The sequence below is a fragment of the Micromys minutus genome, assembly GCF_963924665.1.
Source record: "Micromys minutus genome assembly, chromosome: 19".
NCBI classification, from domain to species: domain Eukaryota; kingdom Metazoa; phylum Chordata; class Mammalia; order Rodentia; family Muridae; genus Micromys; species Micromys minutus.
In genome coordinates, this window is record NC_137954.1 from 52,020,191 (window position 1) to 52,046,809 (window position 26,619).

The 26,619-nt window shown below is 40.7% G+C and overlaps 2 protein-coding genes across 2 annotated transcripts in view; one reads left to right on the plus strand and one right to left on the minus strand.

The window, feature by feature from the left end:
• MAN2A1 (mannosidase alpha class 2A member 1) overlaps positions 1-26,619 on the plus strand; it is a 159,576-nt gene that overhangs the window by 53,655 nt on the left and 79,302 nt on the right. Inside the window, exons 6-10 of the mRNA XM_080932675.1 lie at positions 6,961-7,134; positions 13,575-13,761; positions 16,568-16,745; positions 21,883-22,082; positions 24,958-25,140. Coding sequence (XP_080788801.1) covers positions 6,961-7,134; positions 13,575-13,761; positions 16,568-16,745; positions 21,883-22,082; positions 24,958-25,140 — 922 coding nt within the window. The remainder of the gene's footprint in view (positions 1-6,960; positions 7,135-13,574; positions 13,762-16,567; positions 16,746-21,882; positions 22,083-24,957; positions 25,141-26,619) is intronic.
• On the minus strand, positions 3,060-5,128 carry LOC308432856 (growth hormone-inducible transmembrane protein-like). Its single transcript, XM_080932695.1, has one exon. The coding sequence runs from the start codon at positions 5,018-5,020 to the stop codon at positions 3,980-3,982; it is 1,041 nt and encodes a 346-aa protein (XP_080788821.1). The 5' UTR covers positions 5,021-5,128; the 3' UTR covers positions 3,060-3,979.

The following is a 26,619-nucleotide window of genomic DNA, read 5'->3' on the forward strand; positions in this document are numbered from 1 at the left end:
GGGGTTTGAGGTCATCCTTGTGTACCTAGTAGATTCCAGGCCTGGGATACACAAAGCCCATTGGCTCATAACTGCTTCTAACTCCAGTTCCACGGGATCTGATGCCCTCTTCCCAGCTCCTTGGATACTTCATGCAACTTGTGCACATACTTTTACAGGCAGGCAAAACACTGGTGTAAACACACACACACACACACACACACACACACACACACACACACACACACACACACACTAGATAAATGCAGGAGAAATATATGGACTACGTTGACCAAATAAGAAACTGTCCCATGTTAACCATGGCAAATCCTGATGCACAACCATGATTCCTGTAGATCTCCAGCTCCCCTCAGTAATGATTTTGAAGCTTCTATTGTGAAGGTTTTGCTTCTTTGTTGAATTTTGTGCTAGAGACTTTATTTTTGTTAGCTGACATTGTAAATGGGATTTATTTTTTAAATTTCAGTTAGAAATAGTTACTGGTAGTGTGTATAGCTGTGTGTATTAATGTGTGTGTGTGTGTGTAGCAATCTTATATCTTTTCACTACAAGAAAGTTTGTGTGATAGCTTCAGGTGTATGTTGATGGCTGAGTAGTGTTTGATTTTTAAACTAGATTTCTGTCAGCTTTCCACAGTGTGCTTCTAGGTGTTAGCTGCATGACACAGGCATTCCTGCGGTTACCACCGACTCTTTCTAGGCATGTGTTTCATTGTCATTGAAGAATCCTGAGAATAGACTTGCTGTTGGTATGAGGAATATTTCCAAAGCACTTTTACTATTGCACATTCAACCAGCAATAAATTTGTTCCATAGTTTTGCCCAGTATTTCTTGTGCCAGTTTTTGCAGGTAGCAGTTTCAGGAGACATAAGTGACTTTGTTTCTCCTTGAGTCTCTTTCTCAGCTGAGGAGTGTGGCTGGTGTTCATTCCCCATGGTTTTGCCTGTTTTGATGTTTTCTAGTCTTTCTTTCACCCTTGTGGTTCAGTTGGGCCACTCCGTTTCTGTGTGAGAATCTGAGTGGTTGTTCATGTGTATACTGTGCGGAGATTTCCTAAGATTCTATTACTCTGTCTGTCCCTGTTTGGGTCTCTCGTTCTCCCTCTATGTGCATTTGTGTGTGCTTGTGGTCTGTGAATGGATACACAGGCATGTATGTATCGGGTTACTAGATTATGTTCCTTTATCTTCAGTAATGCCCACCTTAGTGTCTTTTTCTGGTGCTGTGATATAATACTCTGACAATGCAATTTAAAGGAGAAAGGGTTGATTTTTTTTACTCATGGTTGCCAGTTACCACCTGTTAGGATGAGGAAGCTGAAGGAAGTGCTTGAAGCAGCTTCTCCCACAAAGAGTGGTGAAGACAAATTAGAGCTCAGCTTGCCTCCCTCCCCACATACACATTAGCCTTGACCCTGCCCTGCAAAGGCCAGCCCTAGCCTACAATCAAGAGGTGTCTTCAGCCATCAGTTAACACAGTCAAGACAATCTCCACAGCTGTGCCCACGGTCCATCACGTGTGCAATGAACACTAGCCATGGTGTTAATCTTGTTTCTTTTCACTGTTTTAATACTAATATTTAAGACAACTTTTGATTTATATGTGTGAATGCATAATTGTATAAATCTAAATAGCACATTTACTTTGTCTTTTATTACTAATAGTTTATACAGTTGATTATATGTCATAAATATATACTTCCTTAAATATGAAGATCACCTGTATAATACAGTTAGTGTTTAGACCATGTGTCTGTTTGTTTTGTTCAGGTCTTCTGTAGACACATATTAACAGTGATACTTCCCTTTCATAGTTAAGATATTTTATGAAATTGCTTAGACATGCTAAATACACTATTAGCTTATGTAGATATTTTAATAGTTCGAAGGAAATTCTTTTTCATACTTCTCAATTTGCAGTTACTACTGTATTTGTTTCAAATGTCTATTAACCATATGCAGTTTTTCTGATTTGTTCTGAATGTGATAGCAGTTTGATCAATTAAAAAGTCATTGACTTCTAGAGCAAATTCCATTTGGCTTGGGTGCTGTGGAGTTCATTCTTAGTGTTTTATGATTTTTATATTTGTGTTCAAAAATGAGATTAGATTTCTTTCTTAATGTGCTACATTTATGTCTGTCGTTTCCTGGGTTATGATAGTTAATAAATAACTAGTCAGATTGCATCCTTTACATTTCAAGAATTTTATGGACCTTTGAAAAACTTACTGTAAGAGTTCATGCCCACAAAACCTTCTGTTATAGGTAGATTTTCTTTTAATCTACGTTAAAAATATTTACCTAATTCTAGATATAATCTGATGTAAATTGTTCTATAGGGAATCAAACCTTACCAACATTTTTATTATTTATAGTGTAACATAATAATTATATATAGCAACCTTAGTATTAAACAGTACTTTTATATAAATAATTAGCATTCTATGTAGAAAAGTAGGACAGTAACATTTCATCAGAATGCAAGAAGAAACAGATGGTTTATAAATGTATGTGATGTATATTATTATAATGATCTGGTCCAGGACCATGTGTTACATTCAGTTATCACGTTTAGTTTGCTTTAATCTCGAGCATTTCCTCAGCCATTTTTTTTGGGTGGGGTAGTTTTTTTTTTTTTTTTTTTTCTGGCTGAAAATTTTATTTTAGAAATAAGCATTTGATATACTTTAAAGTGATAAAGAGTTATTTATGGACTACTATAATAAATACTTCTTAAAAATAGCTATTTTGTAAATGTGCATACAGACTTCAATGAAGAACCCCTCACTGCAAAGTGATCTGTATCAAAACCTTATAAATGGCCTGGACAAGAGAGAAAATGATAGGGGAGTCTAATGAAGCACCTCCTCAGTACACTTCTCATTCAACTATTCCCAAGGTCAACTAAGTTTGCTTTGTTTGTTCATGCTTAACCTGACAGGGACATAGGAAGCCAACAGTTCTAGAAGAAAAACCAACCCTAATCTTAGCATAAGCCATAAAGAGGCTTTTCTAACAGCTGTCAAAGCCATGTTGAGAAAAGCAAGCATGCTTTCAATTAGACACTAAGAAAATGTCCCCCCACAATCCCCCTCAAATAAACCAAACCCAAAAAACCCTATCCAACTACAAATATACCATACATTTGAAAATAAATGAATCTTGAGCATTGGAGTATGTTAGACTGAGCATAGCTGGTAGGTTTTTGTTGTTTGTTTCAGAGACAGGCCTTTGGCTGGCCTGGAACTCACTTTGTAGACCAGGCTGGCCTTGAACTGAGAGATCTGCTTGCCTCAGCCTCCCAAATGCTGCGGTTAAAGGCACATGCACCCAGCTTGTTCTAAAAGACTTCATAGTAAAGCTCATATACACAGCATTCTAGCAGGGATTCTCTGTATGGTTAACACTCTGGACTGTCCTGACAGTGAGTAGTCAATTAACAACCTTTAACAGCACAGAAGAAACACCGGTTTGTTACCACCACATAAGGTGGTCCCGTTTCCACATCTCTGATGTCTTTCACTGGTTCACCAATCAGTGCTGTCCTACACATTCAAAATGACTGCAGGTGGTTTTTTCAATCTCTCTGACCTCTATACCAAAACTGGTCATTCACAACATCATTTTAATATTCTTCAGACTCCCACAATATGAAGACACACAAAGTCGCTAACTTTTACTTATCTAATAAATAAAACAATATTGAAATTTTCTAATATTTCTTTGTTCACACATTCATCAAAGCATTTTCAAAGTAGGAAAGCGTGACGGATGAAAGTGTATGTGCTTATTTGGAAGACACCTATTGCATTTATTCTCTAAAAGAAAAGGCAGGCCTGAAGGGTCACAGTACTGAACATTTAAACATAGTGACAGGTTCTTCTAAACCTCAAGGAATTCTGATGGTGCAAACTGTAATGACGATCTGCTCCCACTGAACACGTAAGACATCAGGGAGCAGAGACGCCATGGCGGTCACTTCATTTCTTTCTGTTGCTTCCAGTTGCTAGCATAGTTGCCACTCGCATAAATATATTTAATGTATCCATGTAGATGGACAACATCGAATTGATGGGATCATACTTCTGAACTCCATACATGGGTGTTATTTCTGCACGTTTGACTACTTTCTGAGTGTCGTACAGAAGGAACATGCTGAAAAGAACTAACCCACCATACATGGCCACTGAGTACAGACTGGCACCAGCCACAGAGGTGGGGGGAAGAAACATGGACCCCAGTGAAGACACAAAGACAAGACCAAGGCCTACTCCCAAGGGTGCTCCCATGTTCAAAAACTTCTCACTAGGTGCACACATGGCCACAGTAGAGAGGCCACCCACAATCCCAGCGGTGTACCACACGGCTCTCAGGAGAAGAGGTCCCCCTAAGATTGTCAGAGGAGCCACAACTGCACCCATCACACCAGAATGTAGCATCCAAGCCAGATGCTTTGGGCCTGGGCTCTGCTCGTATGATATTGACTGTACTAGCATTCCAGCGCCAATCATGGCTGCAAAGGTTGCACCAATTGTCACCCAAGAGCCTGTCATCATGAAGTTCATGAGAGCAGGTGTTCTGGCTACTGCCAAGGCAGACAAAGCTGTTAATCCAATACTTCCTGCTAAGTACATGTAAGTAGAGTGAATTCTGTCCTTTACATACTGAGGCCAAATTACAGCTTTTTCGATAGCTCCAATCTCATTAGACATTCCCAAGCCATAGTAGCACAGCGCTCCAAGACCAACAGCTGCTCCTCCAGCAACAAACCACCTTCCCATCTGATCAATTTTAAAGATTTTTTCCATGGATGGTTCCAAGGCTGCCTCTTTCAGTTCTTGTCCAGTTTTCCCACGGTGAGTCCTAATTCTTGTCTTGGTAGCATATTCCCTGCTGGGTGTTAAGAGCCATTGGTTCTTTGTGATGGAACTCTTCACAAGTGGAGAGGACTTGTTGATGAAAGTGGGCTGGAAAACCCGGGAAGGTAGAGTCCGGAGACACACAAGCCTTGCAGCCAACATGGTGGGTGATATACCGGTTCACTAAGCAGATCTGAAATGCTCAGCTCCGGTCACCTCTACCACGGGACTCCCTTCCGGGCCACCCAAACCGAGAGAGCACAACCTCCTTCTGTCTCGGGTGGGGTAGTTTTTTGACCACAGTATTCACAGTATTTTGCAGAATACAAGCCAGTCTTGGAAAAAGTATGTCAATCTGAAATTTTTCCTTAGGGTTAGGTTAAATTATTACTGTAGAATTGATCTCTGACTAGAACTAATCTGTGCTGATGTTTTTGCTAATCCCCTGCATCTTCTTAGAGACACAGGATATCTCCCTGTACCAGCGTTCGCTGTGCTGACTAACCTTATTAGTTTGTTAAGGTGTATCTGATAACTTATTTCTCATACATTAAAGTTTCTCTCTCTAAGTGATAGTTTGAAGGAAGGGATAGGAGATACGATGCTGCGATTAAGACCAGTGACTCATCTTCCATAGGACCCAAATGTAATTCATAGCTCACAACCACCTATAATTAATCCTAGTGGCTGGGATCCAACGGCTGCCTCTTCTGAACTCTATGGGTACCCGTATCTATGTTCACATAACCACCAGGTATACAAATAATGTCTTAGGTTACTATTGCTGTGATGAAACACCATGACCAAAAGGAACTTGCAGAGGAATAGGAATTTACTTGGCTTACACTTCCACATCTCCATTCATCATAAAGGAAGTCAGAGCAGGAACTCAAACAGAGCAGGAACCTCTAGGCAGGAGCAGATGAAGGGGCCATGGAGGAATGCAGCTCATTGACTTGTTCCCTATAGCTTGCTCCACCTACTTTCTTATAGAAACTAGGACCACCTTCCCTGGGGATGACTTACAAAATAAGAAAATGCTCTATAGGCTTGTCTACAGCCCAGTCTTATGGAAGCATCTTCTCAATTGAGGTTACCTCCTCTCAGATGACCATTGTTTATGTAGACATAAGCTTAATCACCACAATTAATAAAGATAAGATATAATAAATTTGTAGGAGATACAAAGAGTAAGAAGTATCCTACATGTGTGTGTGTGTGTGTGTGTGTGTGTGTGTGTGTGTTTGTATTTTGACTTGAGTCCTGTTTGACCTTTCCTTCTCAGTCTCCTTTGCTGGCTTCCTGTAGTATATGTTAGAATTATTCAGCACTGTTTTTCTGCTGTCTTATGAGTTTGGGTCATAGCTATTTCAATGGTATTTCCTACTAAAGCCAGGGTCAGCTTTAACTCAGTGTTGAGTTAAATATCGCCCATCCCATATTCATTGATGTATAGGAGAGTGCTAAACAGGTGCCTGAGTGAAAACCAAACCAAATCAAACCAAAGCAACCCTGTGCAGAGTTCTGTTAGTTATGCCAAGTTTTACACTGTGCAGAAGTCTCATTTGAGAGTCTTGAACTGAATGACCAGATTTGTATAATGCTAGATGAATATTCTTGTGTTATTAACTGTAACCCATGCATTTATTTATGCTTGCCACATTTATTCTCTGAAACAGAGTCACATTTTAGCTGATGGCTCCTATAACTGATCTGAACCATGTTTGAAGCATTTCATCAACCTTGTTGTAGGTAGAGGTAAAGGAAGAGCATCAGAGACTCTGGAGACTCAGGGACACTGTGAAGTCATTTCATCCGTTCTGACACCGAGATGTGCTGATGTTGGGCTGTGTGAGGGTGTCAGTGGACTGTTGGGATTTGGAGGTGTAGGTTGAATGGACCGATCAGTAGTTCCTCGGTTGTGTGACCCCACTGCAGACTGGCATTAGGTTGCCTCCAGCAGTGGGCAGTCATGCAGTCCTGTCTGTGAGGCGCTATAGTGAGAGCATCTTCATCCTCCAGCCCAGGAGACTGGAGCTCTGGTACGTCTCAGTGCAGCATAACTTTTTATTTCACTTAACACTTCTTTTCTTTATCAACAGGAGTGAAACCTCGATCAGGCTGGGCCATAGATCCCTTTGGACATTCACCCACAATGGCCTATCTTCTAAAACGTGCTGGATTTTCACACATGCTCATCCAGAGAGTCCATTATTCAGTGAAAAAACACTTCTCTTTGCAAAGAACGCTGGAATTTTTCTGGAGACAGAATTGGGGTATGTAGAATCTGATGGAAGCTGACTCCATTGACCAAGGTGTAAGGTCTCAGGGGCTCTGAACTTACAGCACTGTGGGTGCCTTTTCTGTTGCTATGATGAGACACCAAGACTAAGGCAACTCATAAAAGAAGAGTTTTGGGAGCTTAAGCCTCCAGAGGGCTAGAATCCCTGATGCCCATTGTGTGCAGGACGGCAGCAGGCAGGCTGTTGTGCCCAGCCTCGTCCGGCAAGGAAAGACGCCACACGGACCAGGTTCTTCTCTCAGCAGATTTATTCAGGACACCTTCTTGATGCTTTGATGGTTCCCGAGAGCCCCGAGCCTGGGAGGCTCTCTCCTTTTATCCTCCCCGCCCGTCCGATAGCTGAGGTGTCATAGCATCATTGGTCCGTAATGTGTCGTGATAGTGGCGTGATACAGGCGCATGCGCTCCTAGGGTGTTTACTGTTTGGAGGGGGCGGACACCAGCGCCATCTTAGGGAGTGATAAAGCGGCACGGCACAGCGGCGCGGCGCGCACAGCTCCCTACAGCAGGCGACATGGCACTGGAACAGTAGCCAAGAACTTACATGTTTAGGCAAAACAGAATAGCACTGGCTTTCAAAACCTCAAAGCTCAGCCTAGTGATCGACCTCCTCCAACACCACCACACCTCCTCCAATAAGGCCATACCTCCTGATCCTTCCAAAACATTCCATCAACTGAGACCAACATTCAAACATATGAGCCTGAGAGTCTTTTCTCACTCAGAACACTACCTCACAGAGGATGTTATTTATAGTACAGGCCTTGAATAGCACTCAACTTTAAGAGAATTTTTGTTATAGGACAATTATTTTCCATTGTATTTGTGTCAAGATTCTTAGAAATATTGGTATCAATTCATGTTTGGAAAATTGTGAAGTTGTTTTTATGACCAACAGAAGCAAATGAATAGGAACATTTAGTATTTGCGCCAGCTGGTATCTTTACTTTCTCTGGTTTTTATAATGATGACTTTATTTATTCATTCCATGTAGTAAGAATGGCTCATTAGTGGTTCTCAACCCTCCTAGAGCTGTGACCCTCGGTACAGTCCCTTAAGCTGTGGTGGCCACAGACTTAACATTACTTTTGTCACTATAGCATGACTATGATTTTGCTACTTTTATTATCCATAGTGTAAATGTTTTTGGAGAGAGAAGTTTGTCAAGGGGGCACGACCCACAGGTTGAGAACCACTGGTCTAGTGGGACAAGCACTATATTCTCAGGAAGTGAGCATGCCTTTGAACTCATGCAGTCACATCATAGGCCCAGCTGGTGTCCCTTCCTTCTCTCTTGTCTCTGTGTCTTGTAATAAATTTCCTTGAAATGACATGAATTCTATCCATCTTACCTGTATGCAGACAAATTAAGACAGATTTTACCCTGTTTTCTCTGGAGGAGACTGCATATATGGGAGGTCTTGCCTTTTCCAACCCACATTAAATAAGAACATCTTGTTTATTTATATTTGAGAGTATAATGTGATTGAATTAAATTATAAAATAACTGAAACATTCCTTCCTGCCCCTTTCAGACCCTTCCATGTATCCTGATAGATTATCTCTTTTTCAAATCCATTGTCTTTTTTCATTAATTGCTACTGCATGTACGTATATACAAAATATATTTTCTGTATTGTTACTTGTACTTATGTTTTCAGGGTTGACCTTTTGTTATTGGAAAACCAATTGGTGTGCTCTTCCTTGGGGAAAACCTTCTCCTGCTCTCAGCATTCCTTAGTTGTGTGCACAGTTCCAAGGCCTTTGGTCTTTTTTTCATTTACTTAGCATGTCCACTGTTGTCCCTGTCAGGTCCCACTTGGGCAGGCATATTGCTTAGCTTTATAGGTGTAGCTTTCGACATCAGCAGGAGGCACGGCCTCAGCAAACTCCCTTGTCTTCTGGCTCTTACAATCTTTTAACTCCTCTTCTCCAATAGTCCCTGAGCCTTAGATGTGGGAGTGTTTTGTAGACCTATATGTAGGGACGGGCTCTACAGCTATGCATTTGGATTGTTTGTGATCTTCTGCACTAGTCTCTATCCATTGCAAAGAGCAGTTTTCTCAATGAGGGGTGAAGACTAAAGTTACTGTTAGGTGTAATAAAGATGTTGAAATTGTTGTTAGGAGTTATGATAGTTATTTATTGTTCTTGAACTTGCTTATTAGTCATTTGCTGTCAGTTTTAAATTTTATTTCATTATGGTCTAAAAGGGTAAAAAGAAAGACTTCTACCTCATTAAATTTGTAAAGATTTGTGTGTGTGTGTGTGTGTGTCTGTCTGTCTGTGTGCAACACATACATACATACATATACACACATGTGCCCACATGCAAGATGTAGGCTCTGTTGGAGAAGCTGTGTGCTGCTGAGTAGAATGTATTTTTTGGTATTTGTGTGGGATATTTTGTAGATATCTGTAAGTCTGTTTGTTGTTTGATGCCAATTAATTCTGATGTTTTTCTGTTTGATTTTTGTTCAAATGACCTGTCTGTTGGAGAAAGTGTGTTATAGAAAATACCTATTACTAATTGAGTCATACTACTCTATTTCTTTAAATGCAGTAATAGATAGTTTATAGAATTGGGTACCCCAGTATTTGGTGTATATTGATTTAGGATAGTAATATCTTCTTGGTTAACTGTTCTCTTGGCTGAAATAAAGTGTTCCTCTCTATCTCTGATTAACTTTAGTTTGAAGTTTACTTAGCTGGATATTTAGGTAGTGATGCCTATTTGCTCCGTGGTCCCATTTTATTGGAGAACTCTTGTCCTTCCTTCTACTCTGAGGTGGTACCTATCTTTATAGTTGAGTTGTGATTTTTCTTGTAGATAACAGATTTTATTTATTCATTTTAAGGTTTTAAGTTGTTTATGTGTTATATATATATATGCATTCCAGAAGAGAGTGTCTGATCTCATTGTTGATGGTTATGAGCCACCATGTAGCTTCTGGGAATTGAATTCAGGTCCTGCAGTGAGCAGCTAGTGTACTTAACCTGAGTCATCTCTCCTAGTTTTTTTTTTTTTTTTTTATTGACCCATTCATTCAAGTATCATGTTGTTAATATTTGGTATTGTTTATGGTTTCATTATTATTTTGTATTTTAATAATGTGGCTCCATGTTTCTTTCCATAATTTCTTTGCTATGTTTAGTTCTCTCTTAGGCCTGAAATAATGCTTCCTGAATTTTTTCTGTTTGGTTACTTGGGTATATTTTTATTTAGGCTGTTTATATCATAGAAAGTTGCTTTGTTTTTTGTTTTTCTTTTTGTATGTTGTTTTCTTTTTCAATCATGGCAGATAGTTTTGTTGGGTATATTATTGTAGGTTGGCTATCATAGTTTTAGGACTTGGTTGCTTTTCTAGAGACTCTCCTTGGCTTTTAAAGTTTCTAATGACAAATCAGCTGTTATTTTAGAGGGTTTTCCTTTGTATGTGACTTGTGTTTTTTTTTTTTTTCTCTTGCATCTTTTAATATACTTTCTTTGTTAGATAAACTTAGTGTTCTTGCTATGATATGGCGTGGATATTTTCTTTTACCATCTGTTTCAGTTGCTCTCTGAACTTCTTTTATCCCAGTACGTGTGCTTTCCCTTGTTTGGGAGCTTTTCTTCTGCGATCTTGTTGAAGATCTAGTCTTTGCCTTTGACTTGGAATTGATTCTCCTTTCTCATCTATTCCCACACTTGCTGTGTGTTTCTTTCCTGCGTTTTTATTTTACTCTGCCTAGATTCTGTACTTATTTTTGAGTTTGTGTATTCTGTTTTCTCTTGATGCATTTTTCTCGGCAGGCTTTCATTTGAGTTTTCCAGTTGAATTGTTGGGATTTCCAAATTTGTCTTTCAGTTTGAGTCTTCCTCAATGTTCGTATTTCTTGACTGCTGTTCTCGAGTCTTGGATGGCCTTTGTCACTTTCACCATACTTTCTTCTTTATGTTTTCTTAGTTATTACTCAGGCATTTGTTTTCCTTAAGCTTTTTGCCCTTAAGTTTGTTGATTTGTTTCCTTGTGATTTATATAAACTCCTTGAATTTTTTGATGAATTTTATGAATTTTTTAAATCCTCTATCTTGGGGTTCATCTATGTAAGTCTGATGATAAACATTTCTACAGGACTGGTAGGAAGAGAAGAAATTTGCTTCATCTTTACAATTGCTTGTATTTTAGTGATGAGATATGGATGTGAAAACTTTGTTAGTTGAGTGTGTTCTGGACAGAGCAGCTTTGTCAGAGTAGAGGATATACCGGCAGTGTTAGACCTAATGGTTGGGTATAGCTTGGGTGGAATGGAGTCAAATGGACAAAGAGAACCAGGCTGGTATATAAACTGTGCTTCCTGTTTCAAGTCTGGAGTTAGAAGGTAGATAGTGCTGGCTTGAAAGGTTGTATATGATTTGGGTGATTCTCTGTATTATGGTATAGATGGGATGATCCTGCCTACTATCTAGAACTCCTTTGCAGAGTAGGCAGAGGAGGCCAGAATAGACTAGTTCATTGGTTGTGGGATCAAGGCTAGCTCTAGTGGATTTTGGAAAAGACATGATAGACTGATTACCTTACACTTGCTTCCTGAGTGATCCAACCCTCCTCCCCACCAGTGTTTCAGAAAAAAAGATGTTTTTATATTAAGAAAATAACCTTCTCATACATGTCCCCGTGTTTCAGTAAGTGACAGCAATCACCCTAGGGGGTGCTTCCTTTCCCAGAGGCTCAGGTGGCCTTCAGGTTTTCTGAGAAGTCATTTATCAGAGTTGTTTTAGGGAAATAGTCTGAGGCTGGGTACATGAAATTCTCCCATGGGGTCTGACGCTCTTTCCTGGAGCCATCTCAGGGTTGGGTCGAGTTGCTTAATCTTATCAATATCATCCATCTGCAATCTACCTACCTGTCTGTCTGTCTGTCTGTCTGTCTGTCTGTCTGTCTATCTATCTATCTATCTATCTATCTATCTATCTATCTATCTATCATTGATCTATCTATTTACCCATCATTATCTATCATCTATCTATTATTTATCTATGTCCATCTATCTAATCTATCACTATCTATCTCATCAAGAAGGCACAGATCTTATAGTTTAACCAAATACATCTTAATCTAAAAAAACAAAGAATTACTTTGTAGAAGCTTTGCCTAAACAATTGGTGTGTTTCAAGTTACATAGAATTACCAGCTGGTAAGAAATGATTGAGTAGTTTTGTGTAATTAGCACAGCTAGAAGATACTCTGTGTATAAGGAAATTATATTTTACATGTAAATTATTATGTAGTTCAGTATAGACACAACTGGGAGACTGAACTGTGTAACGTGAGTTGCAGACTGGAGGATATTAGGAAGGACCAGGTCCAGGCTCTACTTGATCGAAGAAGAAAGCAGGAGGTTATTTACCACCCATTTTGGGACTCATGACAGCTGGTCTGCCTGAAGGAAGCACCAGTGACCCTTGTCCTTGATGTCAAACTTGTGGGTGCAGCTCTTTGATACTTGCAGGGGACAGCACAGGTTTTGATTAGTTTAAAATTTTGTCAAGGATGTCATTAAAACCTGTCAGGCTTTCTCAGGTAGATTTGAGAATGTGGCTTCCTGAAAGATGTTTTCAAATTAGGTGTAACTTGTTTTATGAAGCAGTTACTTTAATTGTTAAAAATATTCTCTTACGACCTTGTCCTTATTAAAGAAGCAAAGCCCATGGTAGAAACTGGAGGTCACACATACATCAAAGGAGAGAGCTGCTAAAGCCTGCCATTGTCCCCGAAAGCCTCCAGGCTTCCTGGACTGGGCAGTAGTCCCGTGCTAAGACTGAGGTCTTAACCAACACAGCTTCCTCCATCAGTGGCTAGTACACAGTCTACATACTATTGTGGTTTGCTCTGCTTTTTGAATGGGAAGTTCCCTTTCTGATGGAAAATACCGCTGACTCATTCCTGGGACTATCAGGAGAGACTTTCCCAGGTTGCACTCTCTCCTGCCGTAAAAATTGGCCTTTCTCTAGGGCTTTCCTCCTCTGTCCACCCTTCCTCCTTTGTTCCTCCAGCTCCTGCTATTCCTCTTCTCACAGCCTCCCTGGCTGACTAACTGTCACAGTGTGCCCCCAGGAAAGCCCAGCTTTGACAAGGTCGACATTTTGCCTAAGCCAGCTGTAACTGTTTTTGCTCAGGTTGTGTCTTCCAGGTCAGCAGTTGCTGGTTCACCAGGGACATTTCTGTTTCAGTTCTACTGATGGAAGAGGGGAGTGAGGGTGAGCTGGAGACCTTCCTTCAGCTGTGGCTGTGAAGTGCTCCTGGATTATAAAGATGCCTGCTGATTTACTGCACAGCTTGCATTTCCTAGATTTGTATAATGTGGTGGCATCTGGGTAGTTTTGGAGAGAAACAATTTCATGAGTGGAAATATGTTGACTTTCTATTTCAGATCTTGGATCTGTCACAGACATTTTGTGCCATATGATGCCCTTCTACAGCTATGACATCCCCCACACCTGTGGACCTGATCCTAAAATATGCTGCCAGTTTGATTTTAAGCGGCTTCCTGGAGGCAGATATGGTTGTCCCTGGGGAGTACCACCAGAAGCAATATCTCCTGGAAATGTCCAAAGCAGGTATTAAAATGTGTGTTTTGTAAGACATCGAGAACACCGTGGCCACTCACTTCCGTTGTTGAAGGGCTAAATTGGAGAAGGGTATTGGCAGTCAGCATTATCCTCATTCAGACCAAGTCTAATGTAACTGCAGAATGCCAGCACCTCACCATGCCTTTGCACGCTGTAATCTAAGGGCAAGCGAGGATGACAGATCAATACGCAATGGCTAACTTACAGTATGCTGTTATTACCATCTCTTTTTTACTCACTATAAAAGCTTTCTACTGTGTTTGATTGATTTCATATACATCTGTTGATAATAAGACTTTTCGTCCTCATTGTATGAAGTGGTAAGAAAAGCAGCTCAACTGCAAAAGCACATTTATTAAAATGGAGCACACAAGGAGTATAATTACCTCTTACCTTGATAACAGTTTCAGTAATGGTGGCTTGCACAGTTCGGATGAATACACATTCTTGTCTATTTCTGATGGTTTTGACTTACAGAAGACTTTAATTAGAATTATTAATACTTAAATACATTTGAATAAAAATGGCAAGGATGGACAACTTCAGAAAAAAATGCAATAGTGAAGGAAACTTCTCATTTCAAGTTACGGATAGTTTCTCATTTTGGTTCCTATAAAGTTCACTTACTACACATAAAACTAGAAATGTTTTATAATATAGATACACCAAATTCTGCATAAATAAATTGAATAAACTAATAATTATGTACTATCATCTGTTACTTTTAAATAGCTTAGTAAAGTAACAGTTCTGAGTTGTCTGGTATATATCAATTTTGTGTGTGTGTGTGTGTATGTGTGTGTAATTAAAGAAGCAGGCTATGAGTTAGAGCAAGGGGAAGGCTACATGGGGATGGTTGAGTAACATTTCACATAAATAGACATGATAGTACATCAAAGGATGCCAAAGGTAAAGGTGTGAAAATGCTTATGCTGTCTTTTCTCTCTGTGTATAAACCCCACATACAAGCTTTGGTTTATTTATTAGTCCACACTTTTACTTATTCTTATTATTATTACTATCATCATCATCATCATCACCATCATTATCACCTCAGGCACATAGTTGAGCGCTCATCTGTAGTACATGCTTTATCTGTTGCTATGTTTTAATTTCTTTTTCTGGGGGAGGGACTTCTGTTTCATTTTCCATGTGCATTTGAAATTACAAATAATTAAAATATATTTAGAAAATGCGGAATTAAAGTATGTGGTAATAAAGATTAACTATCTTACCAAATGCTAATCTCAGAAAACTAAAAGTCATATATTATGTGAAGTCACTATGGTTATATTTTACTCATCAAACCACTAAACCTAAGAATTTTATATTATAGGAAATTATTATGATAATACTTTAAAACCATTAAATTATTGCTAAAAATTTGCATTTGCAAAGCAGTTTCAGAGAGTATAAATTTCAAAATGTCCGTATAGGATTCTAAGTTTAATTAAATGTTATTTTTCATAACATACTGATGTTCCTTGAGGTACTTCCATAGGTTTCATATTGGAAATTGGACTTTACTTTGGGATAATCGTGAAGTAGATTGAGACACCAGGTGAAAAACCACTCTTGTCATCTAAATACAAGCTCCATAAGCTTTGGCCCTCTCCCTGAATGGCTCTGGCTTCATCTGCTTGTTTATTAATTCATTCTGTAAGCATATCTTTCTGGTTCCTCAGTGGTATCCCAACTCAGTGTCCCCAAAAGGAGTTCCTCCAGAACACTGACTTGCAGCATAGAAGCTGCTGGCGTCAGCTCTCCGTGCTGTGTGCATGTGGCTGGCCTTGGGGGTTTGGAGCCCAGGAAGGTGCAAACCAGCTCAGCAAATCCTGGTGCCAAGCAGGAGACCTTGAGCAGGACACTGTGACAGTGTGAGACAGTGTGACATGTGGTAGTGTGACATTGTGAGACAGTGTGACAGTGTGAGTGTGACATTGAGACAGTGTGACAGTGTGACATTGTGAGACAGTGTGACAGTGTAAGTGTGACATTGTGAGACAGTGTGACAGTGTGAGTGTGACATTGTGAGACAGTGTGACAGTGTGACAGTGTGATAGTGTGACACTGTGAGATTGTGACAGTGTGGCACTGTGATAGTGTGACAGTGACATTGTGAGACAGTGTGACAGTGTGACACTGTGATAGTGTGACAGTGTGACATTGTGAGACAGTGTGACAGTGGCCAGGGGGTTGGTGGCAGCTGTACAGGAAGTGGCTGTGCCTTTGGAAGGAAAATATTAAAATTCTAGGAAATATCTGGCGTTATGATCTACACCTTTTAATTGTTTTCTAAATTTGCTTTTCTTCCACATTTTACCAGACGGTTAGACTTTTTATTGTGAAACAGCGGGATATTAAAGTAGAGCAAAGTTCAGTATTGATGAGTAGGTGGGAAACCTTACATCTTCCCGTAGGAAGTTATTGTAAAACTCGGGCTGTGTGCTAATTGTTGTGGTGAGGAAGGGGACTCCAGGAGGACATTGGTTGTGACATATATGTCATAGTTGGCTGTGACATCTCAAAAGGTATCTATTGAAAAGTGACGTGACTTCCCTATGGTAAGGATTTGTAGCCATTTCAAACAGACAATACACAATGGAGAAACTCTTACAAATTTCACCTAATTTACCTAATTAAAAGAAATTAATATTTTTCATAGAATACACCTTTAGTTTCTAAGCTGTCTTTTTCCTGAGCTGCCGTGTCAGCTTTTCTTGATATATGTATATATATATATATATTTTTTTTTTTTTTTTTTTTTTTTTACATTTCCCCTTCCCTTTTGCAGGGCTCAGATGCTACTGGATCAGTACCGGAAAAAGTCAAAACTTTTCCGCACTAAAGTTCTTCTGGCTCCGCTAGGAGACGATTTTCGGTTCAGCGAGTACACAGAATGGGACCTGCAATACAGGAACTATGAGCAACTGTTTAATTACATGAACTCTCAGCCCCATCTTAACGTGAAGGTGAGAAGAAAACCTTAATGGCGTCTTTGAGGTTGAAGCCCTCCTTCGCTGTGACCCCACCACAGTATCCAGTGTGGTGGACTGTCTGCATTAAACACAGAGATACGTTTTCCATACCCTGTGGTCTCATTTCCAAAAGTCATCCTTTCTTCTTGTGTGAGGAAATTTAGTGCCTGGGGATTAGAGAGGCTTAAAAAAAGGTGCACCTGCTAAGTCCCCGCTTCTCCCTCAGGGTTGTCTGCATTATTTGCAACACAGAGAGATTACGTCTTCTCCTGCCTGTCGTCTCCTGTGGTTGGCTGGCTCTTAGGAATGAGTGTTTCATGAGTTTGAAGAATGTCTTGTGTTCAGAGAATACACTTTCATTTTTCCTAAGCAGGATGATTTTGAAAATAACCAATTGCTTATGGGGTCTGTTGTTTTGTCTGTTTATTGTTTGTGTGAAGAGCAGAGATAACTGTCTCCATGACCATGTCCCAGCTCTCAGGAGCTTAAGGCCACTCTTGTTCTAGATGATTTCTCTAGCTTTTATGGGAGCAAATGGCAGGTGCCATGTTTTATCTATAACCTTAAAAAGTAGCAGTAACTTAGTAACAGGGATCTAAACAGGATGCAACTCTCTTGGTCTTATTAAACATCCTTTACTTGAGACAGGTTTTAAATCTGACACATATGTTGCATCTGGACAGCAAAGCCTTTTAAAGTTTTGCTTCAGATGTAGCTTGGGAACCCTATGTGTGAAGACATTCACTATTAAACATGTTTATTAGAGTCACAAATCCATCCACAGCACATTGAAGATCTGCAGGAAGAAGTGATGTCTTTTTAACAGTTCATAATAGATCATAATTTATGTGGTAAGAATTTAAGTTTATTAATTAAATGTCTGTAACATGAAATAAATATTTTTTTAAATTTATCCTAAATATTTACAACAAAAATTTCAAGCCAATGAGGTCTGTACCCTCAAAAGTGAAGCTCGTACATGATCATAGAATGTATCTTACTTTTAAATGCACAGTCCGTCCGTCCATCCATCCATCCATCCATGCATGCATCCATCCATCCATCCATCCATCCATCCATCCATCCACTCATCCATCCATTGTACATGAGTGTGGAGCCAGGGGTTCACACTGAGTACCTTCCTTGCTGCTTTTTCACCTGTGTCTGAGGCAGTCTCATTGAATCTGGAGTTTATGAGTCCGGAGCTCCACCTGTCTGCACCTCTGTAGAGCTGGCTTATGCTTTCTTATGTGGGCACTGCTGACCTGAACTCCAGTCCTCATGCTTTGTGGCGAGCGCTTTTTCCACTGAGCCATTTCCCCAGCCCTCTAAATGCATCTTATGAATCTTACTTGACCCTAAAGAATTAGATCATAATTTTGTCATTTCCGATTTTTTATGGTCATTAAAACAAATTATAAAATAATTTAACGATGTACTGTATACAGAGAATTGTGCAAGCTGTAAGTGTGCAGAGAATTTTTAAGCATCATCTAGAATCAAGCTTAAGCCATCTTCCACCCACAGCATCTTCTTCTTGCATAGCCCCTCCCCCACAGGCACACAAGCATGCAGGCACCCACATCTCTCACTCCCATCTCTCGTCCTGAGACCTGTGGGAATCCCAAGCTTTTGCCTGTTTTTGTGATGTTTGAGTCTCAACCACCCTCCTCATTCATTTTGAAAAATTATTTTATTTTTGAGATTATAACTGCATTCTGTTTCCCTTCCTTTCTTCCTCCAAACCCTTCTTTCTACTACTCCTCTTGTTCTCTTTCAGTTCAGGGCCTCTTTTTCTATTAGTGCTTGGTACATACACACTTATGTATACATACATATTCTTAAATATAACCTGCTCGGTCTGCACAATATTAATTGTATGCATGTTTTTTTGTGTGCAGTTGTCCCCTCTTAGCGTTCCTTGGCTGCCTGTAGTTCTCTGTGTGGGGTTGAGGCCTCAGGCTTTTCCCATTCACTTTGGCATAACTGTTGCTGTCTCTGTTCAGCTCATAGTGAGGCAGCCATGGTATTTATGTATAAAGTGAGATGTTTTTGGTATAACCTTGCATTCCTTGGAGACAGAAAGTACCAGCAGATTCCCTTCACTGTCCTGATAGCTACTGACCCAAGATGTCATCACCCCATGAAGGAGACTCTCATCTCTTTACCGTCCGTGTGCTGTCTGGATCTCTGGGGTCCATGTAGTGTTTATAGGCTACTTTAAACATTTCTTCACTTGTTTGGTATTTAGATTGCTTTCTGTTATTTCTAATATAAATTAAACGGCTTGAACATATTAGGCATATTTTGGCTATCATTAAGAACCTCTATGTGTGAGACATGGAGTCTGTGTCACCTAGTAGGCACACTAAAGGACTCCATCGAGATCTTCAGCTGCAGGTTTCTAGGGAGTGACTTATTCACAGCTTCAAGAACACTTTATATTACCAAACTTGCGTTTTCTCCCATTTTTATGGTTTTAAAAGTCATTTATTTTTATTTTTTTGTATGCGGGCATTGCACATATGTCTGTGTAATACATGAATGAAATGCTCAAGGAGGCCAGAAGAGGGGATCAGATTCTGTGCAACAGGACTTACAGAAGGATATCAGCTGCTTTGTGGGTGCTTGCAACCAAACCCCAGTCTTCTGGAAGGGTAGCCAATGTCCTTCACCAGAGTTCAGTTCTTCTGATCAATGTGCTGGTTTTTTGTTGGTTTGTTTGTTTCTTGATGGAAACTGAAGAAAAAGAAATATCTTGTGCATGGGGAGGATTTCTCATGCCTCATAGTTTCCGATGTTTGAGTCCCATTGTATCTGTGTTTCTGGCGGTGAGGCAAGTACATATCACGGTGTGAGGGCGCAGTGGAGAGGCTGACCCTCATGGTGGGAGGGTGCAGTGGAGAGGCTGACCCTCATGGTGGGAGGGCGCAGTGGAGAGGCTGACCCTCATGGTGGGAGGGCGCAGTGGATAGAGGTTGACCCTCATGGTGTGAGGGCGCCGTGGAGAGGCTGACCCTCATGGTGGGAGGGCGCAGTGGATAGATGCTGATCCTCATGGTGGGAGGGCGCAGTGGATAGATGGTGACCCTCATGGTGGGAGGGCGCAGTGTATATGCTGACCCTCATGGTGGGAGTGCGCAGTGGAGAGGCTGACCCTCATGGTGTGAGTGCGCAGTGAATAGATGCTGACCCTCATGGTGGGAGGGCGCAGTGGATAGATGCTGATCCTCATGGTGGGAGGGCGCAGTGGATAGATGCTGACCCTCATGGTGGGAGGGCGCAGTGAATAGATGCTGACCCTCATGGTGTGAGTGCGCAGTGAATAGATGCTGACCCTCATGGTGGGAGGGCGCAGTGGAGATGCTGACCCTTATGGTGGGAGGGCGCAGTGGAGAGGCTGACCCTCATGGTGGGAGGGCGCAGTGTATATGCTGACCCTCATGGTGGGAGGGCGCAGTGGAGGGGTGCTACCCTCGTGGCAGCCAGGGAGCAGAGAGAAGGAGGAGAGAACTAGGGTCCCAGTCTGCTTTGAAGAGCCAATGAGCTGCTTTCTCTACACACGTCCCACCCACTAACGTGTCCATCACTTCCTACTGAGCCACCTAATCAGAACCCAGTGTTCACCCATGAGCCTTTGGGGACTGGAGAACAAAACCGTAGAATAGGTGCGGTGGCTTACTTCCCATTTCCCTGGGAATAAGAAAGTCAGTTGCTACTGTGTCCTCTTCTCCTTTATCGTGTCCTGGTCGCATTCCATAATGTATCTCTCTGACGCTTCCAAATGTGTCAGGCCTTATGCTCGTGTCTTCCATGCTGACCCCGCCTGCTTCTTCCTAAGAGTCCCTTTTGACCCCTGATAGTCCCATTTCTAGGTCCTTTTTTCTGTAGAGTCCACATATGAGAGAAAACATTCTACTTGGTTTTCTGACTTTCTGAGTGAGAATTATTTCATTTATCTGGATGAGCTCTATGTCCCCCATTTTACTGTATCCAGTATAGTGCTGCCGCTGGTGGTGGCGGTTTCTCTTCCTCCCTCTCCCCTACTCCTCCTCACTCATGGCTGAGTAATAATCCACATACTCTTTACCGTGTAGTTACTCACGGCCGTCTGCACAGGCTCCATACCTCGGCTGTTGTAAATGATCTGGAATCGAGCGAGTGAGGTCAGAATCGAGATAGAGTTCTCCATGAGGATGCACGGGGCCATAGTCATGTAGTTCCACATGTCTGTGTAAACTTCTTAATTCCTACAAAACAGAAAACCTACAAAACTTTTATCTCGTCAGAGCTGTGTCTACCCGCGGTGCTAGACAAGCACAGTTATCTTTTGGGCATCATAAATCTGACATTTTGTGTATAATTATGCTGTTGGCCTTTGTAGTTCAAGCTTATATCTACTAACCTTGAGTTTTCCATTTTCTATGGCTGGTGTCAAGTTCTGTCGACCATCCTTGTCTGTATCGTCTGCTGGGTCTTTATGTCTCAGTGACCGGACGGGCGCCCGTGCTGGGTGTGGTGGATGCATAGCCCTTGCGTGTGTCCCACTCTCCCAGTGGTTTGGCCCCGCAGGCTTTGGCTTCTCTTTGGCACCAGCCTTTCGGTCCTTGTCATCTCCAGCTCACTTCTGCTCAGACAGGGGAGACCAGTTTGTAAATGGCCTGTTGTTCCAAAAGCCTCTCTACTCTTTCTCATGGATTAAGGTGGAGGAGTATGAGACGTAAAAGTGTTTGAGGGTAAAAATGTCCAGATCTCTGGAGCGTTTTGCACATTTTCACATTTTCACTGCTGCCCTGTCTATGTTCATCTGAACCACTTTAAAAAAAAAATACCTCAGCACATTGAGACTTTGTATGATTTGGGGTCTATAGACTTGTAGATCTAAATAGTTATTTAAACTGTTTTCTCTTAAACTTGGGCTTTGGTACAATTCAAAGAAAAAGTCACTGGCATTGGACACTCCCCTCTTATCATTTCTGAGTTTAGCCTTTGTGCCCGCGCCAGCATGGAGCTCTTTCTAAATATTTGCTAATTTTTCCTTTCTGCACAGTAATTATATTATTAATGAGTTGATAATGTAAAGTATTAATTAATTTTAAGCGAATAACTAAAACATGACTGTGTTTTCTAGATCCAATTTGGAACTTTGTCAGATTACTTTGATGCTTTGGAGAAGTCTGTGGCAGCTGAGAAGGATGGCCAGTCCGTGTTCCCTGCCCTGAGTGGAGACTTCTTCACCTATGCCGACCGGGACGACCATTACTGGAGCGGCTACTTCACGTCCAGGCCTTTCTACAAACGAATGAACAGGATAATGGAGTCTCGTTTACGGTACTCGACTCCCCTCACTCCACTTGTGTCCCTGCTGGCTGTCACACTGTTTTAGTAGCGTTTGTGTACATTCTTTCTGTGGTACTGTGTGTGAATGCCATCAGACTATGTCTCTCCAGTGTAACCAGATAATCACATTCTTTTTAGTTTCGCTTCAGAGGGAAATGTAATTTGTTTAGCTGTATTTTCTTCCCTTTGCATCTCGTGTTTTTCTAATTAATTTTCCCGTATTGTTTCTGACCCGTGCTATGATTAGATGATACTTGTACATCCACAGATAGCTAAGCCAGCAGGCTGAGTTGTTAGAGTCAAAGAGGCACACAGCGCCTCTGAGCAGCTGTGTGTGGGGCTCTTGGTGCACACTCTAAAATGAAGTGGGGGAACTTCAGAGCGCATCTCAGCTCTGATTTCTTTACGTTCCCTCCCATAGATAAGACTTTTCTTCTTAGAAGAATTGGAAAGAGTTGAGAATTGATGATGAAGCAGGTGATGGGAGGAATGATTCTGTAGAGAAGCCAGGAGAAAGCACAGCAGCATAAACAGAGCAATCCCTCCAGTCACTGACAGACTTTGTCTGCACTGACCACTGGGAAGCTTGTACATTTGAACACTGGAAATGTGTCCGCTGTGCCCATGAACTGGAGTCTACATATCGTCCACATGCCTCTAGACACACACAGATATGTTTGGAAACAGATTTCTAAGAAACCAAGTCAGATGTTCTGAGACATGAACTATCCCGAGATGCCAACATTTTTCCTTTCACCTCTGACCCAGCAGAGAAATTTATTTTCAATATAATATTTTTCAAAGATTTGTTTTCACTTTATGTATGTGTATATTACTTATGTATATATATGAACAATGAAGTATGCATGATGCCTGCAGAAACCAGAAAAAGGTATCAGATCTTTGGAACCGAAGTTACACATAGTTATGAGCTGCCGTCTGGGTGCTGGAACTGGGGACCAGGAACCAAACTTAGGTTCTCTTGGGAGAGCAGATCGTGTTCTGAACTGCTCACGAGCCGTTGTCCCACGCCTTCCAAGCTGAGTCTTCATATTATTACCAAATTAGATCTTACCCATGTGTTAATGTCTTGTGAATACATTTTAGAAAGACATAATCATAAATTTCTTTAACACAATATCTCAGGTATGAGAGAAGAGTGTTTAAATATTTATTATTTGCATCATGTTTACTCTACTAAAAAGTAGATTTTATATACTAAAGAAATGTTTGTGAAGTTATGTTTATTATTGTAAATTTTTATGACAATGAAATAAATGATATAGTATAAAGATTTATAGCAATGGATTAGTGAGTTTTGAATGTTAATTATTTTTTAATGGCAAAGAGTTGTAAATATATTTAACATACTGATGTTCAAGGCACAGTGGTTATGACTAGGAATTTATTTTTACTTTATGCTTTATGGCAAGATGAAGTAAAAATATATAATAGTTTTAAATTTCTGACTATTATTTTATGTAAAACAAATGTATTGTCTGATGGTACTATTATACTCTCATTTGTAAAGTGTAGATAGGAAGGTGTAAGAAAGAAAGTCTGGTCATTTTAACATATTGGAGTAGGGATTATTCAACATGTCTGAGACATATCATACATACACACACACACACACACACACACACACACACACACACACACACTCACGATCATTTCAAAGTCCTCAGTGGAATATTTTGAGATATTCCTATAGTGTAGTTCATCTCAACCCCCACAGTAGTTGCATAACAGATACAGTATATATAGAATAGTTACATTTCAGCTTGTAACAGCAGCAAGACTACAGTTATGAAGAACAATGAGATAATGTTATGGCTGGCCCACCACAGCAGGAGAATCTGTATTAAAGGGCAGCAGCTGTAGGATGACTGAGAACCAGTGCTTCAGTGTATCACGGTTTTCAGAAGCAGGAATGTTCACCGGGGATGTGAGTGGGCATTCATGATTTATTTAACTTTGACCTGCTCACTTCCATGGCATGAGTAAAGACAAAAAATTTGAAGTGGGAGTTAGTTTCTATCTTTTTCTTATTTTTACAATTTAAAGAACTCACAATTTTTCATGAAAACACTTTTAATACCTCTTTCTTCCTGAGTATTTATACAATTTTAAGGTGCCTTTTGGTCCATGTTGTCTTTAAAAACATTTTGAAAGAAACCTGTTTTGAAGCATGATCTGCTGATAATAAGCTCAGATTCTTCTCCCAAAGCCATTCCAGTCTTTAAAGCATACATTCATGCCAGCACCCGAGAAGCCAATGCAGGAGGATTTGCAAGAGTTGGAAGCCCACCTAGGTTCACAGATCTGAATGCTTGGTCCCCAGTTGATGGAACTATTTAGGAAGGATTAGGAGGTGTGGCCTGTTGAAGGAGGTGTATCACTGTGCTGTGAGGTTTCCAAACCTAACACCAGGCCCAGTCTCTCACTCTGCCTGCTTTCTTTTTTCTCACGGTGTTCCTTCCATACAGAAAAACTTACCTTCCTGCCAACAGGTTATTGTCAGGATACTGCTACCTCCAGAATCACTGTAAACACAATAGTCTTTGGTCATTGAGAACTTAAATACATTAGATAACTACAGTGTTGGTTTTATAGAAAAATTTATCATTGGTATTTAAAAATCGTCAGTGAGCCAGGTATGGTAGTGTATGGGTTTAATCCAGCACCAGTGTGGAGTGACGGTGGTGGGCAGAGAGATACAGGTGGCTCTCTATGTGTTCAAGACCAGCCTGGTTCACAAAGTAAGACACTGTCTCAAAAATAAAAACAACAACAAAAGCATCAGTGAATGTAAGTTAAAAGTTTGTTCCAGAAAAATATATTAACGACTCTTTTATGCACTTAGGGCTGCTGAGATTCTTTACCATTTGGCCTTGAAACAAGCTCAGAAATACAAGATTAATAAATTTCTTACTTCACCTCATTACACAACACTGACAGAAGCTAGAAGGAACTTAGGACTGTTTCAACATCATGATGCCATCACAGGAACATCGAAAGACTGGGTGGTTGTGGACTATGGTACCAGGTAAGGTAACTATAGAAACACAAGTTCAAGTAAAATCTTTTTAATGTGTGTGTATGGGTGCATGTGCATGTATGTGTCTGGAGATGAAGCTGCTAGTGTATAGCAGAGCACATCCCAAGTGTTATTTGTTCTATATATTGTTATAGCCAAACATAACCAACTTCTAAGAACCATGAGGCAGTGTCACCGTAACCCCAGCTGTAAACGTCAGTCTTTGTCCTCATCTCCAGGTGTTAAGCATTGTCTTAAAGCTGGCTTTCTCCTAAGTATAGTGTGGCATTTCATCAGTCTTCTGTAACCTGGGCAGGTAATCCAGTGCCACTCCACTGTACAGCAGCTTAATCCTGTCCTCTTTCATACCCAGTTGTCCTTGGATGCTTGACATGTCGTAGAGGGACAGTGATGGGAAAGCCAGACAAGGGGTTAACCAGCAAGGCCTGTAGTAAGTCAGTTGTGTGGGAGGCAAGCTGTCGGAAGTGCGAATGGTGGAGGGCATTGAAAGGAAGGACCTTCCTCAGGCAGCTAAGGAAGCAGGTACTCAGTTAGATCTAAAATAATTCTTAGGTTGAGGTATCACTAAAGGATTAGAAGCTTTGTGTGCACCGAGGCTTGGAAAGGATGAGATCTTGGTCCCCAGTGCTGCCTAGTAATGGAGAAGCACACCTGTCCTGGTGACATCTCTGTCCTTAATCAGTTTGATAAGCAGGCATGAGGATCCACAGGGTTTTCCCTGCTGCCTCACTATGTTTAGACTCTTGTCTCATCTAGATTTTCTTACGTTTCATTGTTGTGTAGGGATATGGGATCCAGTGGTAGAGAATTTGTATACCGTGTGTGGGACCTTATAGTTTAATCCTCTGTGCTAAAAATATGCATAGAACATGCTATACTTTGTAATATTTAAAATTATGAGGCATACATTGTGCACATTTTAAACTTTTACTATTTTACGTTTGTAGTGAAAAGAGCATAGCGCATATCAAATCAATCCTAAATAATTGGTTTACAGTTGGCATTACCCATTGTGCTGAGCACTGCTGCTTTTAGTCTTAATATTTTAACTGGTTTTCAAGAAATGAAAAGGAAACATATTCTTAATGCCTCACTACTGACTTCAGTCCTTCAAACAGTGTATTTAAGATCTTAACTTGAGTATCTTGTCAGTTTCTCCTCTGTGTTCTGCACAGAGGCTGAACTGTCATTACTGGCAACGCTGCTTGTTTCTCTCGTTGAATGGTTTGAAAGGAAGGATGGCCTGCTTGTCCTTATCCACTGCTATTGCCTCTGACTGAGAATTTCTAGGACAGTCTCGGACACACAGGACAGTGGGGAGCCGCTCTCCGCTCTATCTGGTCGTCATAGCAAATGTGCCTGCTATAGGACATTGACTTATCTGTCCACGTTCTGTCTCATGACCTTTGTAGGAGGCCAGTCCCTAAGTACCCATGTGGTTTCTGATGCTTTTAGCTTAATGCCAGG